The sequence below is a fragment of the Pieris brassicae genome, chromosome 3 (genome assembly GCF_905147105.1).
Source record: "Pieris brassicae chromosome 3, ilPieBrab1.1, whole genome shotgun sequence".
Taxonomy (NCBI): Eukaryota; Metazoa; Arthropoda; class Insecta; order Lepidoptera; family Pieridae; genus Pieris; species Pieris brassicae.
In genome coordinates this window covers 10,000,001-10,010,526 of record NC_059667.1, presented here as the reverse complement: position 1 = coordinate 10,010,526, position 10,526 = coordinate 10,000,001, and the positions used below count along the sequence as shown (strand labels likewise).

At 34.0% G+C, this 10,526-nt stretch overlaps 1 protein-coding gene across 1 annotated transcript in view; it reads left to right on the top strand.

Moving 5' to 3' along the window:
• The first annotated feature begins 8,641 nt into the window (after positions 1-8,641).
• LOC123707467 overlaps positions 8,642-10,526 on the top strand; it is a 26,194-nt gene continuing 24,309 nt past the window's right edge. Inside the window, exon 1 of the mRNA XM_045657528.1 lies at positions 8,642-8,795. Coding sequence (XP_045513484.1) covers positions 8,759-8,795 — 37 coding nt within the window. The 5' untranslated portion in view covers positions 8,642-8,758. The remainder of the gene's footprint in view (positions 8,796-10,526) is intronic.

Here is a 10,526-nt window from a genome sequence, read left to right as displayed (position 1 = left end):
TTTATTTGGCTTTCCTTATACACCTTGTTAAATACTTGCTTATCTTGACATATTGTAGATTCTCTGACAGAAGCAAACCCTTGTTGCAATAGCGACGAACGACGTGATCGTTTTTGATGCTTCTTCCACATGTTGTTAACAGATTCTGACACAAGATTTACAATAAAACTGCGAGTAACTTGGTGGACATTTTCAGTAACTCGCTGTGACTCGAGACGTTTTCGCAACCGTGCTATTTTTATTTTTTTATTCCCATATAATTATGTATTTACATTGTATATTCGCGGATATTTGACGAAACCATGCGATCTTCAATACAAACAGAATGCGTGAGTTATGAGTTGCGAAATTGCTGGCTAATCGATTGTAAGGAAGTTGCATGGATCTGGTTAGAGCTGCCCTTTCGTAAGCTCTTATTTTCACAGGTGTATACCCTTTCGATAATATATTTTCATAATTATCTGATTAGATTAACATGTGTGATGTTTGAAAGCAAAAATAAAATAAATGTGCAAAATTTGTGCAAGATTAGTTATAATTCATAATTATCAATTTGATGATTACGCTACGGATAATACCAAATGATAAATATTTATGCAAGGTACATAATATATCCATAATATTTCTCAGTCACTGCTATCGGTTGTGTCATTTAAGACTGTCTTAACGTAAAAGGCAAACAGCGCACTCATGACCCCATTTGTGGTTTTAATAACGGCCAACGTCCCTCTCCATTAGCCCCCTTTCTTACAAAATAATTAATTATAGTTAAAACTGTAGTTTAATATAAAAATACGATTGTGATACGCCAACGAAATTCTAATAGACTTATAACTGCTATAATTATTGAACAAATAAACATTGTATTCATTTTTAGGGGTTTTTTATTCTTTAATTAACCTAATGATATTTGGTGTCTCAGTCCAGAGACAATTGTGAAAAAAGTTAAAAAAATATAGTGTATGTAAATAATCCTAAATGCCTTACTAATAAACACAGACTTATGTCAGACCAGGGTATCAAAAGGGAAAGGACCAAAGGAAGAAGAAGAAGAGGGCGTCCAAAAACACGTGGCTAGGAGAAATAGAAACGTAGAGCGAAGCGAAGGAAAGTGAATGGAGAAAGAAAGGCATGAACAGGCCAAAAAACAAACTTGGCGGTTAAAAAGAATGTCGGAGAGTTTATTGCCAGTTCTTCTCTTCCGTTCTACGCCCTTGATTTGAGAACTGGCCGTAAATGTAAAATTATAAGCATTTAATGTATATATTTTTTGACGTTCATAAGTGTACATTGTGTTACATATATGAATAAATGATTTTTGACTTTGATAGTTGGAAAAGCTGGAGGAGGGTTTTGAGGTTCTGATCAATGGTACTGAAAGAAGCTAGGATAACAAGAAAACGAAAATAAATCTGACAAATCTAAGCTGTATATTCTACTTTTGTAATTATTGGAAATTAAACGGAATTTTTATTATTATTATTTAATCTTAGACCAAGTGATGAGATAAAAGAACAGAAAGATATTTTAAATATAGCTACCTTTTGCCCTATTTGAGAAATTCGGATAGGAATAATTTCAACCTGAAATAAATTTACCGCGTGTTTCTATAGTATAATGCTCTTGACCATATGAAATTCTCCAATACAGTGTAATAATTCAGTGGTAAGGTACGAATATGACAGCCTTTCTGCAAATCAAACGTGCATAAATGTAGGCCGTTCCCTTCACGCTATTATGTCAACCAAAGTGATTTACGATCGCATCTACAGGTTTTGTCGAGAATATCGCGAATATAGTTGAGTAAATCAACGTAGAAAAACCATTCCTTATCTCTCGAGTTTCAATTACATGTTATAAACGGGTAGTTTTTACTTAAGGTTAAGGTTAAGGTTGGTGGACTCAGTTTACGCACTTAGACTCATAATTGGTCCGTTGTGCGTAAAGTCCTGGCTAATTTAGCAAGCCTAGCTCCTTACAGAAGCACAGAAGTCTCCTTGGCACTTCACAGGCTTCACGGAGTGACCTCACTGCTCCGGAATTTCTACACGTTGTTTAGACAGGCCAAGCAAGGCAATCCTCTGGAAGCGTCCTAATTTCGTAATTGCCGTTTGAAGTTCTGATCTTAGACCTTAGAGATCTTAGATCTGTGACACCCTGGTTGCCTGGTAATTGTTTTCGATACTGGTGCAGAAGTGTTTCCAGCACTCTTGCTTCCTAGTACGTAAAATTTTATTGAACCGCGACTGTCTACTTGTTTCAGTCGGTGGATAACCGTGTATTCCTTGCTTCATTAAACAGCCTCCTGTCCTTCCGGCGGTGTTTCTCCCATTCGGGGCACCAGCAGATCTGCCTCCCTCCCCACCTTGGTATGGTAAGGGGACACGACTGTTCATAGCTAGGGTCGTTAGATTATTCACATGTGTGTCTACTTATATGTTAAATTTTACTTAAATAATAAAATAAATAAATGGCGCTACAACCTTCTGGGCCAAAAATTTCTGTATCCGTTTCATGATCATTTGTTAATCTAAAAGGCAAGTAGGTGATCAGCCTTCTGTGCCTGAGGCACGCCGTCGCCTTTTTGGGTTCAAGGCAAACCGGTTTCCTCACGATGTTTTCCTTCACCGTTGGAACGAATGTGAAATTCGCATAAATTAGTCCATTAGTGCACAGTCCACAGCCGGGGATCTAACCTACGACCTCTAGGAAGAGAGTTGAATGCTGAAGCCACTACGCCAATACTGCTCGTTTTCACATAGTGTATTTATAATGTATGACATATGAAGTTTTGCACTTCTTGATCCTGTTATAGGCGAATAAGTCTTCCGTTTCTTGCCTGCTGTTGTACTATTGTCATATACAATAATTTAATAAGCGTAATTTATGTATTAGTATATTTTCTCTTGTAAGTGAATGTTGATAAAAATAAATATTTAATTCGCTATAAGAAAAACGATTAATTTCTAGGTATGTGCAAATTAACCTTGAAAAACTAATTCGGAATTTAATTTAATTCAGTGGGCAGCTGGTACCTCATAGTGGTGGTGCGCTGCAAAAACTGCTTTAAAAACGCAGACATCGATGTGATACGGATGGAATTTGGTATTCTGCCTCAACGTCCGCTGATGAAACTCAGCTACATAACATTAATCCAAACAACTCCTCTGAATACTTTCGTAGAAGAGATGAACTTCACATCTCGCTACTGTATACGTAGAACACTTTATAATTACAAATCCATACTGTACTTATACCTTGTGTTCAATTCAATTCAATTCTTGTTTATGGCTTTTATTTGTGCCAATTGGGCACAAGGTACTTCGGCAGTGTCGTGCAGATGGAGAAGGCAGGATGGAGATTTGTCAGTGAAAATAATAATTAAGTTAATTTTAGAATATGCACATAAAAAAAAATTGAAATTCGATTGTTAGTTTTAAGACAGCACAGACAACACATTATTGAATACTATTTCCTATTTATGAATAATATACCCTGTGATTGTCCTCAAGTTTAACAGTTCGTATAAAGAAAAACGTAAAAGAAGTAATGAGTCACTGGAATATACCAAGAATAATTATGAATATAGCCCGACACAGTTTTATTCATCGCGTCTATACGGATCTTTCGGTAAAAGCGAGGTTCGTAAAGCGCTCTATTGATCAAAAGTTATTGGCCTCATAATAATTTTGGTATTATTCATTCCTTTCAATAAAAGAGCAGTATCTTTTACGTTCGATTATGTATATTTTGCGTCATTCTAGTAAATTAGATTCCATTGAATTTCCCGGGTCAGTATTGAAATAGCACGTTTAGCTCGGTTTCCATTCGGTTTACTAATAATAGTTCTTTATAACGATTTAAACTTTACTTCCGTTCAGTTTGCACGACACAAAATATAGGTAGATCACTAATCGTCAAAACACATTACTATTTAAATTCATTTCTACAGATAGGCAGTGCGGTATATATGACGTATAATAAACCATCTTTCATGTGTCAAAAATGATAGTCAACTGTCAATTTTGTTGACGTTTCAAAAGTTGCAATGTCAAATGCTAGTTTGTATCAAATCCTGGGAAATAAAAATATTACGTAAGGCCGCATTAAAATAAATGATGTAACTCACTCATAAAATATATAACCAAACCTACCACAAGTGTTAACTGTAAGTATTATCGTTTTGTTTTAATTTACCTTACATCTTATTAACAATTATTGCTAGGTTTTCCTTACTACTTTTTTCTTTGCTTAGTTATTTTGCCTAATTTTATGAGGGTTAGAACTCTGAATTAAACACACCTATGGTTGTTAATTTTATGAATCAATATAACTATTATTTATACAATAATATTAGAAATATTATCATCAAGCCAGATGCTCTTTCCAAAATGATGAGGGTAGGAAAGTTGTTTTTCACATTCCTAACCTCATTTTCTTGCAATGCAAATGACTACGTATTCATCTCGCATATACAGCACGACTACTGAACGTAAGACACATAGTTTTGCCGACTGAGAGGTCGTCTTATAGACGTCAAAATTTCGAATCATCCGTGATGATTGAGAGTCATACATGATGCAGAGCACAAGCTGGACATAAACTTAGTAACATTACGTTATTACTTACTTAACTTACTTACTTATTTTCTTCTATTGTATCTTATGACAATACCTGATTGTACGTGTTCCGGTCCGGTGGTGGAGAGCCTGGCTATCTGTCACTAAGGTCTCCTGTTACAGAGACCAGTATGTGAGACATACACTTTCAAATGTTATCGTCTTAGTTTAATATCATAATAACCTTGTGAGAGAAGAAATAAAGATTATTATTATTATTAAAGGTATCTTATATGGATGATCATGGTAAACGCCTTGTTGGTGCAAGGAAAAACCGTGGCTTCATATCGCTAGGCAGTTGACGGGTATTCCGTATTGTGACTATGACGTTGCTGCAATTGGCACAGGACAAGACAGTATTCAGACTGACGGCCAACATCCATTTACGGAGAGGCACCAAGAGAAAAAAGATATGGGTATCATGACCCGTATGAACGTAAGTTTTTCTTCACATTAAATTTTCCAGCCAGCCCTATTACTAAATAATAGTAGAAACCGGAGTTTCAGATACGTTTTAGTTCAAAATGTTTTTTAAATAAATCAATGGCGCTACAACCTTATCAGGTCTGGGTCTCAGATTTCTGAATCTGTTTCATGATCATTTGGCAAGTAGGTGATCAGCCTCCTATGCATGGCATATACAGTCGTGTTAGGTTAGAGGTAAGCCGGTTGACAATCATATATTGTTGTCCTTATAGTGTATTTAAAGTAGCTATGAGAAAAAGAAAATATTTGTATTATAAAGTGCTTTCTAATCACTGAAATAATACACGCTTCACCTAACAAACAATAACACGTATCTCATTCGGTATATTGATGACGTGATGAAAAAAGGATCACGTATAGTGCCAAATTCATAATCGACCGTTCACGCTAACCCGGGTTTGGGAACTGTATGTTTATGGCTTTATGATATCTCTTCAAATGGAATCTGTACGAAACTTTGCACGGAAAATGAGTCTGTTACAATGTGTGCTACGGAAAATCTTTTGAATTGTGTTCTATATGTTATGAAACTTTTTAGGTGTGTCTCAGTCTATTTTCATTTCAGAACTGTTAAATGATTTTGTGATAATGATATCTAAGGGAATGAAGGAAAAATTAAATGTATTGTTTTTCAAAGATTTTTAATTATTCCGATAGATGAAGACAATGTGGATGAGTTTGTTAACTGCGGATACGAAAGTATGTTGATGTTATATAATGACAAGTGAATGCTGGGGATATATTAAATGGGGTGATGCATCTTTATTTATTATATAGTCAAGTAATCTTACCACGTTAACACGGTAGTGAGGCTGAGTAAGATTAACAGTAGAATAAATTCCGTGGAACTGATAGTCTTAATAAGTCTGTAAGTAGAAGGTTAAGATCAGTGTGGGTTAAAGAGGATGAGAATGACAAAGATACGAAAGGGGCTATGATGGTTAGGTATCATGGCTATGTCAAAATTTCCCAAAATCGACGAGAAGGCATGTAAGATCATGAAAGTGGATTATGTGAAAGAGAGTCAGGACCGCAGCAAAAGGAGATCGTCTTTCTCTTCGGTAAAACGGGGTGAATATATAAGAAATAAAATAAAATTTGTCAATTATCGTGATTGAACTCACGACGCTCTATTAGAATTTATCTATTTTAAAGTTTGGTTCAAACATATTGGTGAGGCATATTTTAAATGTTTGTGGTTTAGTTAATTACGTTCCTGAAAATCCCCTATCTACATTCATATACCGATACCAAACGCGAATATATAGCGATACAGATTAAAAACGACAATAGAGATATAGCTTTTAAAGTAAAGAAAGAAATACTTTATTATACAAAATATACAGGATATTTAGGTAAAGTGCGCTGGCCCCCATACTGGGATTCCCGGAGTTGCGGTCTGCCAGTCTATTCCTTTTAAAATATAAACTGTATTTTCCTTTATGATTTCTACATAATACAAATTTATATTCAAACTATTTTTGCATAATAAGAATATTTTTTGTATCAGCATAGGCATTGACATGATATTCTTTGAGATTTTTAGTAAGTGTATGTAATGTGAGTTTTGAAGTGTTTGTGATCATTTTGTTTTCAAGGAAGTGTTTAAAGATGAAAGGGCCTGGGAAGGAGAGAAATCGTTGTGCGAAGAAAGTGCGTATATTGGGTTAAGTAACTTTAGGAATCAACTGGTAAGGCTAGATTTTATTATTATTTTATTATTTTATAAATTTCGGACTTTACGGGTCCTTCTCTCTATATATATAATTCTACTGTACGTGTGTATGTCAGTAAACTCCTCTTAAAAGGTTGGATCGATTGGGATTATTTTTTTGTGGGGCGCCCTGGATGGTTTAGATTCACAAATCAGCCCGGCAGATGGCGCTGCAGTCTATACTTTTATACTTTGTTTAATATCCTAATCGCTTAAAATATCATACAGACGTATCGGGTCTGCTACGAGTAGTATAATATATTAAACATCTAGAAGGGCTTATAAAGATGTTAGGTAATAAATAAATAATATTTTTCGCAAACATTTGCAGTCTATATAGTTTATAAAACACAGTCACAACTAGTTGTAGGATGAATTGAATTAAGTTATTAACATACTTCCTGAACGTGTGAAGTTAGACGGTTTCTCGAACTGCATATTTTTACAATGATATGAATAAACTCGACAATTAAAGATACATCAAACAGATCATAAATACAACACGTATACACAAACAACAAGAACCCCAAAAATATTAAAGTATTTGATCTATTTTTACAACAGAAAAAAAACATTCTTCCTTAGTTTGCTTAAATGTCCTACGTGTATAAAATTAGTATTCCATTTTGATGATTTATTTGTATAAAATCACAATAAACAGTCATTTGAAATAAAAAAGCAATTAATTATTTCAAATTAAGAGCCTTTGTCTCCCCAGTTGTAGTATAATAATTAATTGGCAATAACTGCACAGAATTCCAGCATTTCTTTTTTGAGACGGATTTCAACTTTACCTAGTTAACGTGGGCTTGCTGTGAGTCCAGGCGAGAATGGAATTCCCTTGTTTGTCTTCTGTTCGGCTAAAGAATCTCTAAGTAAAAAATAAATGGGTTACTAGTCCCTGGCTTGCGGCTTACGGTATGCCTCCATTGTTAAGTTTTAAATTAAAAAATAATAATTCAAAATCATTAATTTATTTAGGTAACACAATGTACACATATTGTTATGTATTATTGACCTTCAATAAAGAAATATATATTTATAAAATGCTTATATTTTTACATTTACTGCCAGTTCTCAAATCAAGGGCGTAGAATTGCTGAGAAGAACTGGGAGAAAGAAATGGCAGTAATAAGGAATAATAAATTATTATGGACAACTAGTATATGTGACCTAAATTTAATAGTAAGTGTTAAGTATGATCGTCTGTCCAGTACTGTAAAAACAAAATACTGATTACATATGTTTTATTATTATTATATTATTTTTATTATTTTAATGTAAAGACCTACTAAAAACTTAAATATTTTTTATGAATAAGGAGGTAAAACTTATATTAGTATTATTAGCTATACGTCCCAGTTTTTAATGCGAATGGATAAAGAATGTTAGCGATAGAGACATTTGGAAAAAGCTGGAGGAGGCCTTTATCCATGACGGGGTTCCGATCAAAGGTACAGAAGAAAGAGTAACAAGAAAGAGAATGTATAATCTAATCCGTATATCGTCAACATTTGAAATAAACGGGCTTCATTACTATTACTATTATATTATTAAAATTATAATTTTATAAAATAATACGTAAGTTGGAGATATCCTGAATAAAAATAACACAGTATTAGAAATTAGTTATAATTCTTTTTTAATAACATTTAATAAACCCTAATGATGAATCGAGCAATGAGGTATTCAAAAGCTTGATGAAACACAAAGAAACGTAGCTCAGTCTGTAAGCATAAGATCATGAAAATGTAAAAAGCCTTTGTGACCTCGGCCGGGTGCGGGGCAGAATAAGCATTAGCCGGCAGTCGTGCGCGCGCTCTCCATGGAGAAAGACGTCTGTATCTATGAGATTAATATATTATCGTGTACGCATACTTATTAACGCGTGTTCTGTGCAACTGTGTGATATGTGATCAGTAGTGTGACAAATTTAAGGATGTATTTCGTTATTATTTTGAGCTTATTGATAAAAGGTATGATATAGCTCGTATACATAATATATTAGCACTTTTAAGAATATTTTAGTATGCAACTGAATTATATCGTGCAGCTTTTCATAGTACTGGTCAAGATATAGAAATTTGTTTTAATGTGACAGATTCCAAACGGATGTTATGCGTTCGCGAACAAATCTTATTTCTATAAAATTTATTTATTCTTTTGAATAAAAAAACAAAATGACCTGCTTTACTGAGGGATAAAGCGGGCTTATGGTCAAATAGTTTTTGAAATCGATTCAATACTTTAGAGTATCTTTCTACAGAAACGCGAATCATTACAATACATAAAACATCTTAAATTATATGCCCCAATCTTCTGGTTCTGCGACTTAAAACATGTCATGGCTTCCGAAACGAGAAACTTTCAATGTCCTCAGCAGGTCATTCAATCCAGTAATGTCTAATTCAAGGTGCTCCAGCCCGCGTAGTTAATGGGCTTATAATCTTTAGGTACTTTGCTATTAAGTTAAAAAGTAGTAGGTACGGCTATAAGGATTGCTTGACTTCTATGGATTTGAGTTTATGCCATCAAAAGTGAGGAGTTAATTAGACAAGCTAGACAACACCAATTAATTTCAATTTATACAACGACATGAGAGTTATCAATGTACATGCAACTTATCTGATTGAGCTATATTTTTCAACTAATGTTGCGATCGTTGCAACAAAGCCAGTACACTTCTTAAACCTCTATTTGTTAATATTCTAGACTAATATCCAAAATCATAGATGTCTTTGCACAGTTTGATGTTAAATTAAATTCAGTTTATTCGTCTTGTTCTTATAGTCAGCCCCTTGTAAAGGTTGGCGATTATTATTGCTACTTAGATTTTCGATGCCGCGTTTCTAAACAATGACTTGGTGCTTTGGCCAAATAATTGTCTAAGGTTTTTAAACCAAGGCGTGCGTCCGCGGCCAGGTCTACTCCTACCTACCACTTTGCCTTGTATGATTAGTTGAAGGAGCTCACTCATAATATTATTATATTTCAGTTCAACTTCGAGTTTTTTTCTTAAGAACATTTATTGCGTTAAAAATGATTTAAATGCTGGTTTTATATTTAAAGCGAACTTCGTTTTTTTATATCTTAAAATGCTTATCATGCAAAATACTAACAGTGAAGCCTCGGTACGGATGCCAAAAACTTCATAAAATACGTTTAAACAATCCCAAGGAATCAATCATTGCATTTTACCAATAAGCTACAGTAACTAATAAATTATAAATAATTACCATGCTACAGCAGCTACGCTTCCTAGCTTCTCATAGCCGCAGCTACGATTTACTACAAATCGTTCGTTTAAAGTTGAAAATTTAATACGTTTCCATGAGCTCAAATTACGAGAAATTACGTAGACATTTAATACAGATTTATGACAGTAACAATTTAACGTTAAAATAAAGAAAACAAGCACTACACGAATTACTGTCGACCTCACGTCAAAATTGATAATGGTACTTTAAAAACGGGGAAAATAAAACTGGAAGAGCAACTCTTCAACCAATTACTTAATTAATGAAAATCAACGTTTATATCAATAAAAGAATTCCATAATTGTCAAGATCATTGTAAATCCATCGACTGTAGTTTTATTGTCTTGACATTTCTATCTCTGAATTAGTTCTCAACCGCGAGTGCTTCACGTCGTTCATATGTTGTCGTCATTTAAGAACAACTGTTCACTGAGAAGCTAATACTCTATT